The sequence below is a fragment of the Pristis pectinata genome, chromosome 27 (assembly GCF_009764475.1).
Source record: "Pristis pectinata isolate sPriPec2 chromosome 27, sPriPec2.1.pri, whole genome shotgun sequence".
Lineage (NCBI taxonomy): Eukaryota > Metazoa > Chordata > Chondrichthyes > Rhinopristiformes > Pristidae > Pristis > Pristis pectinata.
In genome coordinates this window covers 12,062,872-12,084,441 of record NC_067431.1, presented here as the reverse complement: position 1 = coordinate 12,084,441, position 21,570 = coordinate 12,062,872, and the positions used below count along the sequence as shown (strand labels likewise).

The following is a 21,570-nucleotide window of genomic DNA, read 5'->3' as shown; positions in this document are numbered from 1 at the left end:
ATGGACTATTCGTCGGGCATAGTTCTTGAGGTGTTGATACATTGCTAATTAATGTAGGTAGAAATGCTTGCTGTTTTTCATAAGTGGTGTTCAGAAGAGCCTAATTTTAGGCGGAAACAGGAATTCACAAGATCTGCGATTGAGAACCAACTCTACTGCTTGAACATGCAAAAACTCTTTAAAAAACATTGAGAAGATTATAATTCAACTGCTCACCTGCACCACTAGTGCTTCTTGCAATTCCAATATTTTCATTCAAGGCATTAAACTGCACTGATGACAATGCTGCCTTCTGTGCTTCATTTACAGCAGCATAATTTTCTGGTCCCAAGTTTCTCAATTGTTCAACTGTCATAGCCTGATGTGATAGAGGAAGAGACATTTCTGTCAGCAAAATCACAGCAATAATTGCATTCAAAGCTGAGTTGGTGAAGTAAACTTTGCACTGAGATGTCCTCATTTTTAATAAAAAAACTTTCAAAGGATTACTGAAATGAATGGAAGCATGAGCAGATTCTTGGCCTGCTTATTTTGTTGTGTAAGTTATTTATAATTTATGTTAATTTAAGAGTATATAATTTATGTTTGTAATGTACTGTGCTGCTGCTACAAAAAGCTAATTTTCATGGCATTTATACCCTGGGTATGTATGCTCATGACAATAAACTTGAACTTTACACCTCAGTAGATGTCTTTCAGTTGCTGCCAGTTCGTAGAAAAGCATATATACCATTATGATAACGAAAGGAACACACCAGTGGGGTAGATTTCCTGCAGCAGGGATATGAATTGGGGTGGGACATATAGAAGAATATTGGAGAAATGGACTGACTGCCCGTCATGAATTGTTCCCCGACAGACATCGTATTTGTTTCTTTATTGCTACAGCAGTTCACAGAGAGGTGTTGGCAGGAGTGGGAGTGGAGGAGGTGGTGAGCCAAGGGGTCTCCTTTATTGTATTGCACAAAGAATGGTCTAGTGGCAGGCAAAATGATAAGGTGATGTCATTGAGGAGGCATCTAATTACATATAAAGGGTTGAAATTTCAAGGTAAATAGTGAGCAATCATGAATTAGCAACCAATTAATCCTGCTAAGTTTTATTAGTTTCAACCATTCCAAGAGTTAGATTGGATCTTGACTGCCATTTTGGATGGCAATGAGTTGGCACTGGCATATGAGGGCTACCAGTATATCCATGGCTGATGGAACCAAGGAACCCGACCAAAAGAAAACAAATGTTGAATGACCACACCCTCCACTTTGTGACTCCTTCCCTCTGCAAGTTTACTTGCAGGTGGCTGTCGCAGCCTATCTTGAGGCCACAATCTGTTGAGTTTCCAAGGGTGTCCATTTGCTGATCTACAGCTCAACTCCATGATTTCAATAAGGTCAAGGTCTTGAAATGGTCGGGTCCCTCAAACCGCTGAATGGTTTGCCAGACAGTATACAATGATGGTCAGTCCCGGAAAACAAAAATAGATCCCAAGGTGTTTTGAAGTGCATTAGAAGTCAAAGGTACTGTTGAGAGATAGTCATGCATTCTTTTTCACATGCTTCTTTTCTGTTTTGATTTCTTTTAAAGACCCTGTTTCCCATAGAAAGAATCGGGAGAAGATACTTGCCGAAAAAACTTTAGGAGGGAACTTGGAGACCGCTTCGGGTGTCAGGAACGAAACTGCAGATGTCATCAGTTTGGGTACTTCTTCTGCACTTAACCCAGCTATGAATAGAAGAGGTGCAAAATTGCTCGTGATCAGATAATTCCATTCCCATATTTGCAGTGCTGTACCTTACCCATGTTCTGCAACATACAGAACAACTGGTCTCTGATTTCGTGAGGTAGAGAAGCTACCTATTGACTAATTTCCCAGCTAAATTTTTATTGGAGTGCTGGAAGCTTAATCGTTCCTGCCAGTTTTCTTAAATTACATCCTGGCCAAAAGTAACACTCCAGTGAACAAGAGGTTTGAGGCTATGGAACTCACTTCCATGGTTAGTGGAAGAGACAGAAACTGTCAGCATTCAAGATTAAACTGGAAAGGTGGAAGATGGAAAAATGGCTATTAGGATGTGTGGATTGGGTTGGTAAGTACAATTAGAAATATTTGCTTGTCTGGTGGTGGACCTAACAGAAAGGGAACTGTTGGGCCAAACACCCTACTTCTATATTATTAACCATATCATCTTTGACATAAGTATTACCTGCTACGACTCCTATTTCCTGTAGTTGTGCTCCAGTCCAGGTTTTTACACTGGAAAATGTCTGGACTGCTTTTTCCTTCAAAGCAATGAGAGTCTCTGACTTAGGACACATTTTGTTCCCAATATCCCTAGCAGCAGATCTGTGGAATACAAGCAAAACAATCAGTGAGAGCATGTTTTTGTCTACAATGCTCAATAGAATGATTTTCATCAAATTTAGAGAAACAGTGAAACAGAATCTAAGCTCAACAATTCTAAAAATAATATAAATAATTTCAACACATATGTTTATTGGTGTTCAACTGCAAGGAATGTGCAAATGACATCAATGAATTCCACCTATTTTGAAACACTTTTCATTTTTATTGAACTTCCTTCATTTATTCACAACTGCAGTTGGATTAGAGAATAGATGCACTGGAGAGAGGGAAGGGTGCCAGTCTTGTTCTAATTCAGTACCAAGATAACTGGTCTTATTGCATTGAACCATATGTTACAGAGGTAAGATGGTGAAGCAGAAAGTCAATGATGATTTTCATTGTAGTTTGTATTCAAGGAGCTCTGTGGCATGCAAGTGCTTTTTCTTAATTCTCTCATGGGATTTGGAAGTCTTTGGCATTATTATTCATCCCCTAGCTGCCCTTGAGAAGATGACAATGAAATATCTTATTGAATCACTACAATCATTGCAGTGAAGTACTCCCACAGTGTTGTAACAAGGGAGTTTCAAGTTTCTGACCCAGCAGTTATGAGAAAACAGTTCCAGGACAGGATGCTGCCTCGCCCCATTGGTGAAGGTACAGCTTGTTCTTCCAGGTGGTTGTGGAAGCGACGCTGATGCCTTGCCAAGTTGTTGCAGTACATTTTAATTATTAATATAGACTGCAACTACTGTAAACCATGAATGGAGAGAGTGTATATTCAAGATGGTGAATGAAATACTAATGCAGCTCCAACAACACCTAGGAAGCTCCTGGATGGTACAGAGCTTCCTAAGTGTTGTTGAAGCTGCGTTCATCTGGGCAGGTTTTCCATCTCACTCCTGACCAGTACCTTGTAAGACATTAGAAAGTCTTTTAGGAGTCTGAAGGTTGGTCACTTCTCATAGTTGCCCAGTGTCTGAACTCCATTTGAAGTTACACTGTGATAGTGTGACAGTGCTTATTTCTTTGGTCAAAGGGACTCTGCTCCTATCCAGCCCATTACCCAAAATCCCCCTCACCCCATTTCCCCATGATGTGGGATATGGCAATAGTAATGCTGTTGAAAATCCAAAATGTGTGTGAAAATTAAGATTGTGCTCAAGTTGATAATTCATATCGACTGCCTTGTTTATGCTTAAAATGAAGTATAGCTGTTGGATGAATTACTGGACATTTGAAGTTATGGAAATGTATATTATTATAGTTTATCACTATACAAGTGCAGAGAGGAATAGGTAGGGAAATTCTAAAATCAATATAGATAATGTGTACACATTGGGAATGAGGGTGATTTGGTTTGGCTTTGCTCCTGTGCTGTGTTTGTGAATAGTGTTGTCAAAGCTGACTGGGAATATTTACTGGAGAACAGTTTTCATTTCCGGAATTACTTTAAAAGGAAGAATGGAGAGGGAGGCATAAACTGCGATGGGTAAACTCTATCAAGAAGTGAAACAGATAAAAGAAACAGACAAAAAAAGGTAATTGAAAATGTTTTTTCCATGGACCTAGGGTGCTTAATCCCTTCATCAGATTTTTTTTTCTACCTATTGTACTCCAACTTCCCACCAACACTTTTCCCCTTGCCTCTGATTGAGAGTGGCAGGATGCCCTTCACTCTTAGCATTGTGAATCTTTGGGATTGTCATTCCCAGCAGGTGATGGATGTCAGTTGCTGAATATCTTCAAGACCTAGATCAGATATTTTTGGAATTCAAGGGAATCAATTGATTTGGGGATTCAAAGTAGAGGTAGATCAGCCTTGATCTCTTTATGTGATGGAGCAGGCTCAGTGGGCTGAAGAGCCAGCTCCCTGTTCATGTTCTTATTTTGTTTGCAGATTAGATGGTTCAGTTTCTGCTACAAACTGTACAAAATTTATGATGATTTCATCATGATTGAATACAATCTGCAATTCCTCCTACAACTTTCAACTTGATCCCAAACAAACAGATTTTTTTTGAGACACAAGAAACTGCAGATGCTGGAATCTGGAGCAACAAACAATCTGCTGGAGGAACTCAGCAGGTCAAGCAGCATCTAGAGGGAGGAAAGGAATTGTCGATATTTTGCATCAAAACCCTGCATCAGCACTGTTACTTTTGAAATTAGAATCCTTAACGTTACACTGAATGTTTTGACAGAAGTCTGTTCCATCAATGCAATACTCAGGCGGTTTTGTGAGTAATACTTTTGATCACTAGCTCAGAGGATGGTGACTGTTGAGTTGTTTTTACCTGTAGCCAGTGGTGGAAATGGCCTTGATCTCATCTGAATTCAAAGTACAAAGGAAGTAACCCAGTCCAACCAGTTCTGTGCTACTCAGATTACTGAATGTATGACCATTCATAAAGTTCTTCACAATAGTGTTGGCTCGTGAGGAATACTTTAAAAGGAATAACAAAAACTCTGTAAGATCACAGCATTCATGCAAGAATTTAACTACATAGCTGCAAATCCATCACAGGATATTTTTACATAGTTGTCTTTGAGAACCTATCTTTCGAATTGTAAACAGCAATCAGTATTTAGGAGGGGTCTGAACAAAATCACACAGAAAATGCTGGAAATGCAGATCAAGTAGCATCTACAGAGAGAGATAAAGCAGAGTTCACATTTCAGGTGGACGACCTTTCATCAGTACAAAGTAAAGTTAGATTTAAGTTGCATGGAAGAGGGCAGGGTGAAGGGGCCTTATTTGTTACATTCAGTGCCTTTTACTTCACTAACTGTGGACCACTGCTTTTTTCCTCTGCATGGCCAGCAGGGGTTGATTTTTTAAGCATAGCCTTGATCTCTAAAATACTCCTCTTAAACCAATTCCACCCAGTTATCTCCCTGCTAGAAGGCTTCTGAACTGTGTGGGAGTAAAATGCAGCTGTGGATCCCACTAAATTATTTTATCAATCGGTAGAGTGAATGGGATAAGTAACAGGCATGATCTGTTATTGGTGGTGATCTACTCTGCCAGGTTACTCCAGAAGTAGCAAAGACACACATCTCCCCCAAACTCAGCAACAGTGTCTTCGGTAAGTTGCTTTGACTGAGTAATAATGAAAATCATGTCATTTATTAGAAGCCAAAAAAAAGCCCCACGTGTTCTAACTAGGTTCATTACTTTTACATCTTTTCTTATTGTAACCCACTGAAATTCAGATTGCAACTTGGGGCTATTTCCAAATATGGCCTTTGCCTAAAAGAAAGCATTTAAATCAGATGACTGTATGAAGGCTGTATGAGTGATGAATGATAAATGTGAAGCCTTCACTCACCTCACTATCAGCCCATTCCTTGTGTTCTGAGATTGCACCAATGGTATCAATGTCAGGTTTCGTGAAATACTTCTTGACTTCATCATCACTGAAGCCAAGTGTGATCCTCTCCAGAGAAGCAATTTGTTCATTGCTGATACTCATGCCATAAGCCTGAAGAGACAAGAATCAAACATGTTTAGAAAAATAACAACTTACATTTATATAATGCATTTTTTCCACAATATATATTCATTGAAGGGATGTGGGCTTTGCAGGCTGAACCAGCATTTAGTTGCCCATCCCTGGTTACCCTTGAGAAGGTGCTGGTGAACTGCCTCTTGAACTGCTGTAGTCCTTGACATGTGGGTGTACCCATAACAATGTTAGGGAGAGAATTAATGTCATAAAACATCCCAAGGCATGTCACAGTTGTATAATCAGATAAAATTTGATACAGAGGTTAAAAAAGATTGGGAAAGCCGACAATGGAGTGGTAGGATTTAAGGAGCAACTTAAAGGAAGAGAAAGTTAGAGATGGAGGATATCCTCAGCCTGAAGGCTGGATAGAGTCTCCACAAGAGCAAATGCCATCATGGACAGGTGCATGAGGACAATGTCAACTCATTTTATCCCTTGTGCCAGAGGTCAGCCAGCTCCTGTCAGTGATGGAACTACCAAGCCATCCCTGGTGATGGACATTGAAGTCCTCCACCCAGAGTAAACTCTGTGTCCTTGCTTCTCACAGTGCCTCTTCCAAGTGTTGTAAAAGTAAGTGTACATATTCATCAGGTGAGAGAGACAGTGCTGTTAATCAGGAGACTTCCTTGCTCACCTTTGATCAATTAAAGCAGCCACTTTAATTTCCACTCCCACTCTGACTTATCTGTTTGTAGCTTCCTGCACTGTTATAAGGAGGTTCAATGCAAGCTTGAGGAACAACACCTCACCTTCCATCTGGGCACATTGCAACCTTCCAGACTTGATATCGAATTTTACAACTTTGGCAGCTCATTCCTTTTTTCTTGTCTGTCTCTTGAACTGGCCATTTCTGCCTCTCATCTCTCTGTGATTTTGGCTCAGTTTTTGTCTTTCTATCAGTATAGTGTGTCTTTCTAGCATTATAATGTGTCCAACAACGTTGCTTTTGGCAACATGCAACATGCAACACAAACAAAAAAGCATAGTCTGACTCTAAATACCTCATTAACCCAATTGGTTTCATCCAATCAGAGATATTGCCTTTGTTCTACCCAACCGTCTCTGCAGCTGAAAATTTTCTTGTTTTCTCTCTTTCCCGGTTCTAATGAAGAGTTCTGGACCTGAACCTGTTCCTCTTTCCACAGATGTGGCCTGACCAACTGAGCGTTTCCACCATTTTCTGTTTTTGTTTCCATACTCTCTTGAGTTTAGAAGAATGGGAGATGATCTCATTGGAACATGCAAATTCTTAAGAGCTTGACAGATAGATGCCGGGAGCATTATTCATGTGCCCAGATTTCTTGTCCAGAAAAAGTCCAAAATAAGGTGTTGGCCATTCAGAACTGAGAATGAGAAATGTCTTCACCTGAAGGAAACTGAACCTTTGGAATTCTCTGTCCAAGAGAGCTAGGGATTCTCAGCTGCTAAGTATATTCAAGACAGGGGTCAATAGATTTTTGGATTTTAGGGCAATCAACTGATATTGGGTTTGTGCAGGAAAGTAGCAGTGAGGTGAAAGGTTAACCACTATCATAGTGAATGGCTTACATCCGCTTCTATTTCTAATGATCTTCTCAGCATACCCAGGTTATCAGTTCATTAACTCCTTTATCTTCTCCACTGCCAAAGATGAATTTCAGAACATTCATCCCCCTTTTTTATAACAACATAATTATGCTGCATACTGCATTATACTATTGTTAAAGTGCACATTTCTATTACCTAATGTAGTCCATAACACCACGAGTTGTAATTGCCCCAATGGGTAGGATGGCAGATTTCCTTCTGTAAAGGTCATCACTGAATCAAATGAGTATTTATGGCAATCAGTGCATCCATAATCACCACTGCTGATACTGTCTTTCTATTCCATATTTATTTAATTAGCTGAATTTAAATTGCCTCACTTTTATGGTGGGATTTGAACTTGGTTCTCATCATTAATTCAGGATTCTCCAGTAACAAAACCACTACACTACTGTAACTCATTTTAATATTTTTTTTATACAATGGAGAGTCTACAGGACCACATTTAGATGACTGTTTCCAGTTCTGATTCCTGTGCCTTTGCAAGGATGTATTGGACTTAGGAGGAGTTCAGCACAGACTTAACAAAATTAAACAAGCTAATTTATGAAAACAGTTATAAATTCAGTCATGTTCCCTTTAGTTTACTAAGCTGAAGGGTGATTGAATTGAGGTATTTAAAATTCATAATTATTCAGGAGATGAGGTTCAATATATTGCCTCTGGTTGAGGAATTTCAAAATTGGACACACTCAATATTAACACAGAGCCATTCAAAGAAGAAACAGGAAAGGACCTTCTCACCCAATAAAGTCTTTAAATGTGGAATTCCCTCCCAAACAAAATACTACGAACACTTGTTAAATAAGACATTCAGCACTGAAATCCAGCAGGATGTTTTTATTGGATAGGGATGCCAAGGAGTAGAAACCTAAGATACATGTGAACTATTTAAATGGTGGGACAGATTAAAGGAGCGAATGGTCACTTCCTTTCCCTATGTGCCTGTTCATGATTTTCTCTCCACTGAGATTACCTGACTAAATATAAAATAAATGGTGAAATATTTCTCCTGAATCCATTCATTAGTATGATGATGAATTACGCAGTAGGAATTTGAATTAAGCTCTTATCTCTTGCCTCACACTTTAATTAACCCTCTATCATCTATTCTATCAAAAGAAATATTAGATTATTCACAGTGTTTTTTCTTTCTGCTGGAAGAATGATTAGCTACACAGTGTTAAAATGGCTCATTTCTTAACAACCTCTTCAGTAAAAAGGGGAGGTTCTTGTCAGCTGAAACCATTCTCTGTGATTTTCACAAAACTACCCCAATTGCCATTCATACCAGGTTGTTTTATTGCAGCGACCATTTTATATCATCATAATCAGACTTACAAACTTAATAGCCAATCTAAATCACATACTCAATTAGCTACAAGTTATTGCCCTGGGCTGCCAGTTATTTTTTCAATCGCTTCATTGATGTTTTCTGCCCTAAATGACATCTGCACCTCATTATTCATCTCTGTCTCCTCTCGTCACTCTGAACTGCTTTAATATCTCAGTAACCCTCATCAGAAAGCCATCTGAAAGACACAGAACTGACAAATTTTCTTTCAGGAATATTCAGTTAAATAGGTAGATTTTAACTCGAGTAGAATGTGTAAAACTGACTGATAACTTCTGCCTTGGTCAGATACAAGAATTGTAACAATTGTGTTTGTCACATAAATAAGTGGGTTGATTGAGGAGGTGAATTTATGTTGATAGAACGTGGAATCTGCATAAACATCAGGAATTGTCAATCAGTTCTCTTGCACTGGAGTCTCTCTGGGCTTCGAAACCAGTGCATTTGATTAACTTTGTGTAGAGGAACTGTTGTTCAAAGACAACCCTAAGCCATGCTTGAACATTTTAATAAGAAAAGAGGCACTGGGTCTGTGTGTGCAAACTTCCTGATAATGAGTTCCTCAGTCAAAGCTGTACAGTCTCTCGAGTGAAGGTTGGCACTATGGATGGAAACATAGAACAGTACAGCACAGGAACAGGCGCTTCGGCCCATGATGTTGTGTCAAATTAATTAAACTAGTAATTAAATGCCTAACAAAACTAACCCCTTCTGCAACACGATGTCCATATCCCTCCATTCTCTGTATATTCATGTGCCAATCTAAGAGCCTCTTTAAACACTCCTATCATACTTGCCTCCATGACCATCCCTGTCAACACATTCCAGGCACTCACCACTCTGTGTAAAAAAAATCTCCTTTGAATTTACCCCTTCTCGCCCTCTAGCATAAGACATTTCAATCTGGGAAAAAGATGCTGGCTGTCTACTCTACCTATGCCTTTCATAATCCTATAAACTTCTATCAGGTATTCCCTCAGCATCCACTGCCCCAGAGAAAACAACCCAAGTTTGTCCAACCTCTCCTTATAGCACATGTCCTCTAATCCAGACAGCATCCTGGCAAACCTCTTCTGTACCCTGTCCAAAGCCTCCATATCCTTCCTATAATGGGGTGACTAGAAAGGACGAACATTTCCATAAAATGGCCTAGAAATTCATGAGATGTGTGACAGGCCATGCGAATTGTACAGTTGGACATGTGCAAGGACCCTGCTAGCAGAGGTTCCAGATATATTGGGGCAGGGAAAGTGACATGGAGTGTGGGACAATGTCCATGTTAATCACTCAGGGGAGATGAAGAAATTCTGCAGTCTAAGTCGGAGAATGGAGAGATGCAGTAGTTGGAGTACTTTGGTAGAAACTATCACATGCAACATGGGGGCCATGTGGAAAGGGTATGAACATCATATCTCAAGAATCCCCAGCAAAGAAATTTAGTTCACTTACAAGGTCAGTGAAGGTGAGAGTGCTTCTGGAGTAATGGTGCAGATAAATAAATCGAAAGAGAACCTAACAAATGTTCCCTAGTCAGCAGTTATTTCTTTTTATACCATCATAAAGAACAAGATCAATTTCCCAGGAGCAAACTCACTTGACAGCATTCATACTAAGTGGCCAACACACTCTGAAGCATGCTATTATACTGGAATTTCATCAAATTGTTCCTTATTCTTTTCATTTTATCATGACTGCAATAAATTCGAACCTCTTCCCAATGATTGTGGTAGATACAACCAGGGCTCTTCACCTGTGGATATCTCAACTACTCACCTGCAAGGCCTTTGCTTTTAAAGCTATCAACTGTTCATTGCTGAAACTTGTGACATCAGTCAGTGTGTCCAGAGCATTTGTAAAGTCTTCAACCGAAATGCAACTCAACTGCTCCACAGTCCACATATTATTTGCTTCGCCAAGAGATTCAATTATCTCCAAGGTGGGGGTTTCTTTACACTCTGGAAGTCAAGTAAATAAAGTATGAGAAAGAAAACAGTCACCAATCTTTAGAGATTTTTTTCTGGAGATATCAGATAAAAAATATCAATTCTTGAAAATGTAAAGCAGGGCATCAGCCATATTGATCCAAGATCTCTGCCTCAGTTTCACTGGAAATCAGATACAAAGCAAGTTCTCAAGTCAGGTAATGGAGTACAGGTTATTGTTTATTCTGCTGAATGGATTTCTTAAATTTAGTCATCTTTGGCAATGGACGAGGTCCAAAAAGAACAAATTTCTTTCAGCCTTTGCATCCACTTTAAGAGGAAATCAGGAGGGCAGAAAGTGGACATGAGATATCATTGGTAGATAAGGTATATTAAGGGCAAAAGAGAGAATAGGTTCCCATGAGGATCAGTATGGCCTTCTATGTGTGGAGCCACAGGAGATGGGTGAGGTCTCAAATGAGTATTTCTCATCTGTATTTACCATGGAGAAACTCTTGGAAGCAAAGGAATTCAGGGAAGAGAACGACAATGTCCTCAAATTATCAATATTACGAAAGAGGAGATGTTGGCAGTCCTGAGGAACATGAAGGTGGATGAATCCCTGCGATATGACCAAGTGTATCTTAGGACATTGTGGGAAGAAATTGCTGGGGCCCTGGAAGAAATCTTTGGATCTTCCTTAGCCACAGTGAGGTACTGGAAGACTGGAGAAAAGCTAATGCTGAGCCTTTATTTAAGAAGGACTGCAAGGACAAGCCAGGGAACTATGGGCTGATGAACCTAACATCAGTCGTGGGTAAGTGACTGGAGGAGATTCTGAAAGACAGGATCTATCTGCATTGGGAAAGGCAAGGACTGATTAGGGATTTTGTGTGTGGGAAATAGTGTCTCACAAATTTAATTGAGATCTCTGAAGAGGTGACCGAGAGGACTGACAAGAGCTGGGCGGTAGATGTTATCCACATGAATGTTAACAAGGCCTTTGACCATGTCCCGTATGATACATTGGTCCTGAAGGTGAGATCACATGGGATTCAGGATGTGCTATCCAACTGGTACAAAATTGGCTTGGTGTAAGGAGCCAGAGGGTGGTAGAGGAGGGTGGTTTTCAGACTGGAGGACTATGACCAGTGGTGTGCCATTGGGAGTGGTTTTGGATCCATTGTTTTTGCCTTGTATATCAAGGATTTCAATGAGAATGTAGATGGCATGATTAGTAAGTTTGCAGATAACACCAAAATTGGTGGTGTGGTGGACAGTGAAGAAGGTTGTCTGAGGTTCCAACAGGATCGAGATCAAATGGGAAAGTGAGCAAAGGAATTATGGAATTTAGCCCAGACAAGTGCAAGGTGATGCATTTTGAGAAGTTAAACCAGAACAGGACTTCACAGTCAATGACAGGGCCTTGGGGAGTGTTGTATAACAGAGAGTCTGAGGGTACCAGTACATAGTTCCATGAAAGTGGTGACACAGGGAGGCAAGGTGATGAAGGATGCATATAAGCATGTTTGCCTTCATGGTTTGGGGCATTGTTGGGATGTCATGTTACAGCTGTATGAGAGATTGCACATGGAATATTGTGTGCTGTTCTCATTGCCATACCATAGGAAGGATGTAATTAAGCAAGAGTGGGTGCAGAAAAGATTCACAAGGATGTTGCTGGGACTGGAGGGCTTGAGTTATAAGGAGAGACTGGATAGGCTGGGACTGTTGCAAAGGAGGCTGAGGGTTGACCATGTAAAGGCTTATTAAAATCATGAGGGGCATAGATAAGGTGGATGATCACAGTCCTTTTCCCAGGGCAGGGGAGACAAGAAGTAGAGGGCATAGGTTTATGGTGAGAAGGGAAGGATTTAAAGGGGACCTGAGAGGCAAGTTTTTCCCACACAAATGATGGTAGGTGGAAGGAACAAGTTGCTTGAGCAAGTGGTAGGGGCAGGTAAATTACAACTTCTACAAGACGTTTAGACAGGTACACGGATAGGAAAGGTAGAGAGGGATATAGGCCAAAAGCAGGCAAATGGGACCAGCTCAGGAAAGCACCTTGGTCATCATGAAGGGCCTATTTCCATGCTGTATAACTCTATGACAGCATGGCACTAAAGAGCTCACAGACTCCCAGCACTTCTTCCAGTTGTTCAGTAATTCTTTTCATTTCAGGAGTCTACTTCGACCATCCCACTCAGAAGTCAATACATGTGATGAAAAGTCACTGTGAGAAGAATGTACCTGACCCTTGCACTAAACTGGACTTTAAACAGTTTGAAGTGCGCTGTAATATTTTAAAATAAAATAGAGGCCAAAATATTCAGCCATATCTGGCTTCTCACAGTGAAAACTCCTATTTCCCATGTTGAACATGATTGAGACCATTTCTGGGTCAAAATGCATGGCTTTTGAAATTCAACTGGATTCTGTTGGTTGTGACTCAACCTTGAGCACCTGTTGTGACATTTGCATTGGTCACATATGAGCTGACATTGTGCTCTGTACAATACTTCTGTTAGAGTACTGAGGGGCAAATTAGAACAGTTGTCCGGCTAGATTTTAACCATACTAATGCAAGTCGTACTTACATTACAACTTCAATTAAGTCGTACTTAATTTCATCCTTGCATTCTAACCCCTGAAAACTCCCATCACACTGGTTTCCCCCAAACTTCTGATATTCTCTGTGACTCTCCAATCTCCCTACAAACTTATCTCTGTCTTCTGGGCTGCAGAGTAGTCAGAAATGAGCTGTCCTTCGAAGACCACATTGTGGGACTTCTCCAATGAACTGCTTTGTACATTTTGGGTAATAAGTTCATTAAAATCAATGGTGGGAGTGTTTAATTCAGGCCAATCCTTACAAGAGAGGTTTCCCTTCTCAATCAATTTATGAATAAACAATTATTAAGTTTGAAATATTTTGGATGCAAAAAAGTAAGCATTGGCTATGTAATTAAACATCTGTTGTGGATTGTTTGAAATTGGAAATGGTTTACTATTGCCACTTGTACTGAGGTACAGCGAAAAACTATTGTGTTATTTAATTATCATTCCGGATCTGGGTGTTGATAGAAAGGCTGGCATTCACTGCCCATCTTTAAATGCCATGAAGGATAATTAGTGATTGTAACATTCTTCAGGGAGTTGCACAAATGCTGCAGTGACTGCTTAGAATTAATATGATCGGGCTTCTTAACATTCTCACAGAATCAATATAGATTGGAAAATAGCAACAAATCTAGGAGTAGGGTCCAATCCACATGTACAGCTGAGTAGATCTTAAACATGTCCTTTACAAATGGGACTTTGTTTTGACGCCTTGGTTTGTGCATTGAAGATCTGTGATCTATCCCCACCTGACTAATATATGCTCAAGAGTTGCACTCTGAAATGTTCACATCACTCACACACAATTGATTCATTGTATTTGCACTGCATTCCTCTGCATTCTGTTCTTACAGAGATGAATTGATTGAGGAATACAAAAACTGGAGCTACTTCATTGTAATCAAAGAAATAATGGGGAGAGTTTAGGCATCATTGATAGAAGACATTGCTTGTAGATTTTTTTGTTTGCCACCTTTTTGAGTCACCTTTCGTAGGCTGACTGACTTTAATCTCTTTTGTTTTGACTGGTTGAGAGAGAAAACAAAAGGAAATGCATTCTGGAGGACACCGTTGAGGTCCTGATGCAGGGTTTCGACCCAAAACATCAACAATTCCATTCCTCCCACAGATGCAGCTCAATCCACTGAGTTCCTCCAGCAGACACAAGAGACTGCAGATGCTGGAAATCTGGAGCAACACACAAAGGTGCTGGGGGAACTCAATGGGTCAGGTAGCATCTGTGGAGGGAAATGGACAGTCGACATTTAAGGTCAAGACCCATCATCTGGACTGGAAAGATAGAGGGGAGAGAGCCAGTAGAAAAAGGTGGAGGGGAGAGGTGGAGCAAGAGCTGGCAGTTGATAGATGTGTCCAGGCCAGGGGCGTGATAGGCAGGTGAGGAAGGAAGGAAAGTGGGGATGATGTCAGAAGCTGGGAGATGATAGGTGGTCGTGACAAAGGGCTGAAGAAGATGGAATCTGATAGGACAGGATGGCAGAGTGTGGAATAAAGTGAGGGAAGTAGGGAGAGGAACCAGTTGGAATGTGTGGGCGATGGGTAGATGGAATGGGTGGGGGAGGGGAAAGAGATCGGGTTATGGGGGCCAGATGGATCAGGAGGAGAGAAAAAAGAAAGAGGGGAAAAATGGACAGAGGGGAAGGGTTCCCGGAAGTCTGAGAATTCGACGCTCATGCTATTAGGTTGGACACTGCTCAGGCACAACATGAGGTGTTGTTCCTCCAAACTGGATTTAGCCCCGACCTGACAGTGGAAAAGGCCACGGACAGACATGTCAGTGTGGGAATGGGAAGTGGAATTAAAAGGGCTGGTCACCAGGAGATCCCGACTGGCACAGCGGACGGATCGAAGGTGCTCGGCGAAGCGGGCCCCCAGTCTGCCTCCGGTCTGTAGAGGAGGCTGAACAGGGAGCACCCAATGCAATAAATGACACCGATGGATTCACACGTGATAGAGTGCCTTGCCTGGAAGGGCTGTTTAGGGCCCTGGATGGTGGTGAGGGAGGAGGTGTAGGGGAAAGTGTAACACTTTGCGCAGTTGTGGGGCGAGTACCTGGGGAGGGAGGGGAATCGATGGGGAGGGATGAGCGGATGAGGGAGTCACGGTGACAGTAATCTCTGCAGAAAAGGGAGAGAGGGGGGAGGAGAAGATGTGCCTGGTGGTGGGATCACGTTGGAGGTGGCGGAAGTTGCATATGCTCATAGGGTGGTAGGTGAGGACAAAGGGAGCTCTATCCCTCTTCTGCCTGTGGGGCGGGGGGGGAAAGGAATGGGGCAAGTGCAGAAGTGCGGGAAATAGTTGAGGTGTGGGTGAGGGCTCCATTAGTAGCAGTGGGGGTGGGGGGAGTTGGGGGGGGGGGGAATGATTGGAAAAAGGAGGTCACCTCTGATGGCCTGGAGAGGAAGGCCTCATCGTGAGAACAGTTGCGGCAGAGATGGAGGAGCTGAGCAAAGGGAATGTTGTCCTTGCAAGTGACAGGGTGGGAGGAGGTGTATCGAGGTAGCTGTGGGAGTCAGTGGGTTTGTTGAAGTGTTTGTTGTTGGAGGACACTGTTACTGACATGCATTCCTCCTGCAGCTTTTGCATTCCGTGCTCCACCCAGTTGAAGTTTTGCTCTCAGGTGACAAAGACGCTCCTACCCCTGCCCCACCACCCACCAGATTGTGGCCAAAGTGCAGGTGTCTCCTTGCTGCCTCTGTCCATGATGCTTCTGCTCATGAGGTGACACATACCTGGTGCCCGTCTTTGCCTGTTGGACTCTTTCTTCTTGACCAGGATATTGAAGAACTTCCAATAAAGTGAAGAGAAGTTAGTGGACTTGTCGAGACCAGGAGGGATGAAGTTCCTGCCAGGCTTGTGAGAGGAGAGGATCTGCTCAAGAGCTACTTTTATGTCATCCTAAGGAAGATGCCAAATATTACAATTAAAATGCAATTGGTATTTGACCACAGATGAAAATGTTACATGTCCATGCAGATACAATGATTGGACATCAATTAGAAAATGGAGAGTTAGATAAAGCCTGGGAGGCAATCATGGAGAATGTCCACCTAATATAGAATCATAGAGTCAAAGGATCACAGAGTGATAGAGCACAGAAACAGACTCTTTAGCCCAATGAGTCCACGGCAATCGTCGAGCACCTGCTTCCACTAATCCTACGCTCATCCCAAATGCTTCTCCCCACATTCCCATCAACTGCCCCAGATTCTACCATTCACCTACACACTAGTCAATTTACAGTTGCCAATTGACCTACCAACCCACTAGTTTTTCACATGAGGGAGGAAACCAGGGTGCCCTGGGGAAACTCATGTGATCACAGGGGAATGTGCAAGCTCCATACATTCAGCACCGGGGGTCAGGATTGAACTCAGGTCACTGGAGCTGTAAGGCCTGAAATGTTACAGTAGGTTAGAATGGTAGTTGAATTCTTGGATAGATAGGCAAAAAGCAAATGGTTCAAGAGGTTACATTAAACACTGATTAGATCATATTGAAAGTGCTGCACTCACTTTGGTTAGCAAGAAACAACTGAGAGAAAAAAAGTTTTGAGTAGAGACAGGGAAATGCAGCAACATGGACCCCATGTATAAAGGTCAAGGGGGAAACTTGATGATACTATCTCATGTATCCAGCCACAAGGCAACTGCGAAGCACTCTTCTTATTCCTTCAAGAAATAGGAGGATAGTAGAACTATTGTTACAAAGCAAAACTAAACACCACTTCTGTCCTTTTTTTCAATGAAAGGTCAAGCCTTTACGTAACGTGAGAGCATGATGTCCTTCTCACCAAGATGTATTGCACCTCTTTGAACAAGCTGTTGTTTTTTTGTGCTCTATCTTTCTATGGCTTGATACCTGTTTTTTTTCTACCTTTTGTTTGAATAAGCACCTTGGCACCTCTTTCAACACTTTAGTTATTATAAAAATACAAATTGTTGTTTTCAGCTCACAGGCCTGAGAACCAATGATAATTTTCCTCATGATGGGTCATGACATGTGAATGCTTCTTCCCTGGGGATGTGGGTAAACTCACCAACTCCACATTCCCAGCTGGGAGCCCTGCCCAATGGGAGAGTGGGTCGGAGATTCAATGGTATCCTGTTGTAATCACATTTTGCTTTTCTCACTTCTGGGAGCTTTTTGAGTATCAGTCATAACTTTTACCAACCAAAATGTTATACCTAAGACAAGTCAGATTTTTGCCATTCAATACTTGTGGCTATATCTATAATACAGGTATCAGATGTAATGTTCTAGAGTCTACTCACATCACTGGGGATGGATTTAAAATCGTCACGTGTTAGAACTGTCAGCAAGCCATCTAACAGAATCAGTTCATCCACTGTCCAGGTTGAGATAGTTCTAGATCAGAAAAAAACATTCAAAGTTACCATAAACAAAAAGGCTGGCAAACCCCAGTAACATGTTATCTAAGAGTTAACTTTGCTTACGGAAAGGCTGACAAGATCTTTTCTCTGAGAGTTTTTCTCTTCTCTTCACTGAATTGTCCACATTCACGGAGTTGAGGAATTATTGAAAGGAAGGCAGTGTTATTCAAACTTCGAATGTCTGCAGCACTGAATTCACAGACCAGGGATCCCAAGCTGGTGCCTTGCTCCTCAGTCAATGAGGAAGCAGTAAATTTCTGTTAACAAAGAAGAAAATAAAACCAGTGAATTAGTCAAAGAGCAAATCATTCAACCAAGTTTTTTTTTGTTGCAGTAAATTCAAACACCACAAATTGTGCCTTTTGTGTCAGGGACAAACAGCAGTTACATTATGAAACTGGCTGTTTGGCCTAACTGGCAGTGAGTTGCAGTCATATGAGTAAATGTTTCTAATTACATTTGCTGTCTAATTTCCACATCCGTTCAACAAATTTATTTTCATCCATCTGTCTAATATAATCTTCATGTTGACTGAGCCTCTGCTTCAAGTGCAGCTCATAACTCTCTGTTTAAAGAAGTTGCTTGTGTTTCCAATACTAAATCTCTTACATGTAACCTTGCATCTCTGACCATTAACTAATGGACAAAGTCTGCTTCTATCTGTTCATCCAGCTCTCCAAATCTTTGCTTTTCTCACACCAGGTGGTATCCTAATGCACCAATATTGTGCACTCCTTGAAGCCCCACTTTCCTTCCGATGTTCTGGAGCCAAACACCACAAGGAGAATCCCAACTACAGTCTTACATTACAGAGAGATGAATAATTCTTAGATCATGTGGAATTCAATGATTTATTTTTATTGCCTTATCAATCTAGTTATGTCTATATTTAATGTACTGGGAACTCTGCCCCAGAATTCAACCAGCACTAAACACTTCTTAGAATCATTGAATCACAGAGTCACAAAGAACGGAAACAGGCCCATCTGCCCACCGAATCCATGCCAACCATTTATACATATCCTACTATAATCTCATTTTATACTCACTGCATTCCCATCCAATTCCCCCCAGATTTTACCACTCACCTGCACACTGGGGGAAGTTTACAATGGTGAATTAACTTTTCAACCTTCATGTCTTTGTGATGTGGGAGGAAACTGGAGCACACAAAGGAAACCCACAGGGACTGAGGGAGAATGTGCAAACTCCACACAGACAATGCCGGGGGTCAGGATTGAACCTGAGTTGCTGGAGCCATAAGACATTAGCTCTTTCAGCTGTGCTACTCTACCAGGCTTACTTCATAACTATTTTTTGTATTTACCCTCCTTACCAGATTTTTAATTTAGTTTCCAATCTCCCATGAGGTGGACAATTAAAGAATCTCCTAACACACACTCTTACTAACATGCTTGTTACCTCTTCGAAAAGTTCATTGAAGTGTGTCAAATTTGACCATTTGATTTCAGGAGAAATGGCACTGTTTGGAGTTACTGGGCTAGTTAACTTTTGAATTTAATTCAGCCCAAACTAACAGGAGGGTTTCTCAAAAAGATTTGTCTCACTCCCACATTAATTCTCAATGAGCCTGGGCAACTCTTCACAATGCCTCCTCCCATCAGGCAGAAGATACAAAAGCCTGAAAGCACATACTACCAGGCTCAAGGACAGCTTTTACCCCGCTGTTCTAAGACTATTGAATGGTCCCTGGTATAATAAAATGGACTCTTGACCTCACAATCTGCCTTGTTATGGCCTTGCACCTTACTATCTGCCTGCACTGCACTTTCTCTGTAACTGAAACAGTTTATTCTGCATTCTGTTTTCTTTTCCCCCTTGTTCTACTCAATGCCCTGTTGTAATGAAATGGTTTGTGTGGATGGCATGCACACCAAAGTTTTTCACTCTACTCGGTACATGTGACAATAATAAACCAATTTACCAATTCATTTCATTGACCAGTCATAGAGTCATACAAGATGAAAACAGGCCCTTCAGCCCATCAAGTCTGTGCTGACCATCAACATCTAATTACACTAATTCTGCATTGAACTCATTTTCTATTCTCCCAACAGTCTCATCAATTCCCCACAGATTCTATCCCTTGGCTACCCATGAGGCACAGTTTACAGTGGCTGAATAATCTGCCAATCCACACATTTTTGGGATGTGTGAAGAAACAGGAGTGCCTGGAGGAACCACACATGGTCACAGGGAGAACGTGTAAACTCTACACAGACAGCACCAGAGATCAGGATTGAACCCAGATCTCTGGCACAGTGAGGCAGCAGCTCTGCTGGTCACCATTGTGGCCATGAGTAGTGAGCAGGTCTTTGAAGCACTGTAGGAAGATTCCTTTCAACTCCTTTATAAACTTCGGGTTCACAATTGTGGCACTTTTATTTCTTTCTTTCAGCAGTCATGCGATTGAACAGTGAGAGTTTGAACTGGAGCAAATGAGGCCATAATACTGGCACCTGAAGGATATGGATCAGGTTCAGGAGAGACAGGTGGCATAGATCAGGAACTGAATGATGTGTGATAGCACACCAGGAGCTGGACCGCACGGTTTGAGAACCATTGTCATAGCGAGTCCAATTAAAACTGCCAAGCCATTCATTTTCAGTCCTAGTTTTTGACTCTGCAGCAGATAAAGCCAAATCGCAAAATCGATTTTCATTTCCAACTTTGAAATCAATATTTTTCATCCTTTTGAACAGGTTTTTACTATCCTGAGGGATTTGTCATGCTATGATTGTTTCCACGATTTGTGAGGAACTGAACTGAGGGGGATTTAGTACATTATCCAGTTCCCAACTGGGAATAGCACAGAGGTTACTTAAATCCCACATGGAACCTTGGTAAAAATAGAATTGAATGCAATACATCACAGGGGCAATCTGTGCCAGAAATGAGCTACAAATGGCCTTTCCATATCAAATCTGTTCTGAAAATGGTCCCTTGTGCTTTCCCCCCATTGAATGGTCATTGTTTATTATGAGAAATAAAATCTTATTATGAACTAAGAGCAATAAGAAGATTATAATACATTTAGTGATCCGGCTAACAAAAACAAATCAGATAAAGGTGGCATTTGTCAAAGTAAATGCCTGATAGAAGTTTATAAAATGAGAGACATAGATAGTATGGACAGCCAGAATCCTTTTCCCAGGGTAGAAATGTTGAACACTACAGAGCATAAATTGAAGGTGAGATGGGGGAAAGTTTAAAGGGGATGTGCAGGACAAGGTTTTTGTGCAGAGAGTAGTAGGTGCCTGGAACATGCTGCCAGGGGTGGTCATGGAAGCAGATACAATAGTGGCGTTCGAGAGGCTTTTAGATAAGCACATGCAGGGAATGGAGGGATATGGATCATATGCAAGCAGAAGGGATTAATTTAGTTTGGCATTATGCTCGGCACAGACATCATGGGCTGAAGGGTCAGTCCAGTGCAGTCCTGTTCTATGTTCAAACAGTTTATCGAGTCAGACAGTGTAAAAAATGAAATGGATTTTCTTTGCCTCCTCCCAGCTGCCTAAGCCCACTCCAAGCACCAAACACCCATTTACACTAATCCTACATCAATCCAATTGTATTACCCTGGTATTTCCATCAACTCCCTCCAGCTTCTACCACACACCGAATGATGGGAAGTAACTTACACTGGCCAATTAACCTCCCAACCCACTCGTCTTTGGGACATGGGAGGAAACTGGTGCACTCAGGAAGAAAGCCACACGGTCACAGGGGGAACATACAAACTCCACACATGGAGTACCGGAGGTCAGGATTGAACCTGTATTGCTGGAGCTGTGAG

At 41.5% G+C, this 21,570-nt stretch overlaps 1 protein-coding gene across 1 annotated transcript in view; it reads right to left on the bottom strand.

Moving 5' to 3' along the window:
* LOC127583640 (otoancorin-like) overlaps positions 1-21,570 on the bottom strand; it is an 88,244-nt gene that overhangs the window by 6,212 nt on the left and 60,462 nt on the right. The window contains exons 16-24 of the mRNA XM_052039830.1: positions 17,814-18,007; positions 17,631-17,724; positions 16,089-16,254; positions 10,571-10,752; positions 5,677-5,829; positions 4,642-4,790; positions 2,205-2,344; positions 1,625-1,722; positions 217-358 (exon numbers count right to left, since the gene is read on the bottom strand). Coding sequence (XP_051895790.1) covers positions 217-358; positions 1,625-1,722; positions 2,205-2,344; positions 4,642-4,790; positions 5,677-5,829; positions 10,571-10,752; positions 16,089-16,254; positions 17,631-17,724; positions 17,814-18,007 — 1,318 coding nt within the window. The remainder of the gene's footprint in view (positions 1-216; positions 359-1,624; positions 1,723-2,204; positions 2,345-4,641; positions 4,791-5,676; positions 5,830-10,570; positions 10,753-16,088; positions 16,255-17,630; positions 17,725-17,813; positions 18,008-21,570) is intronic.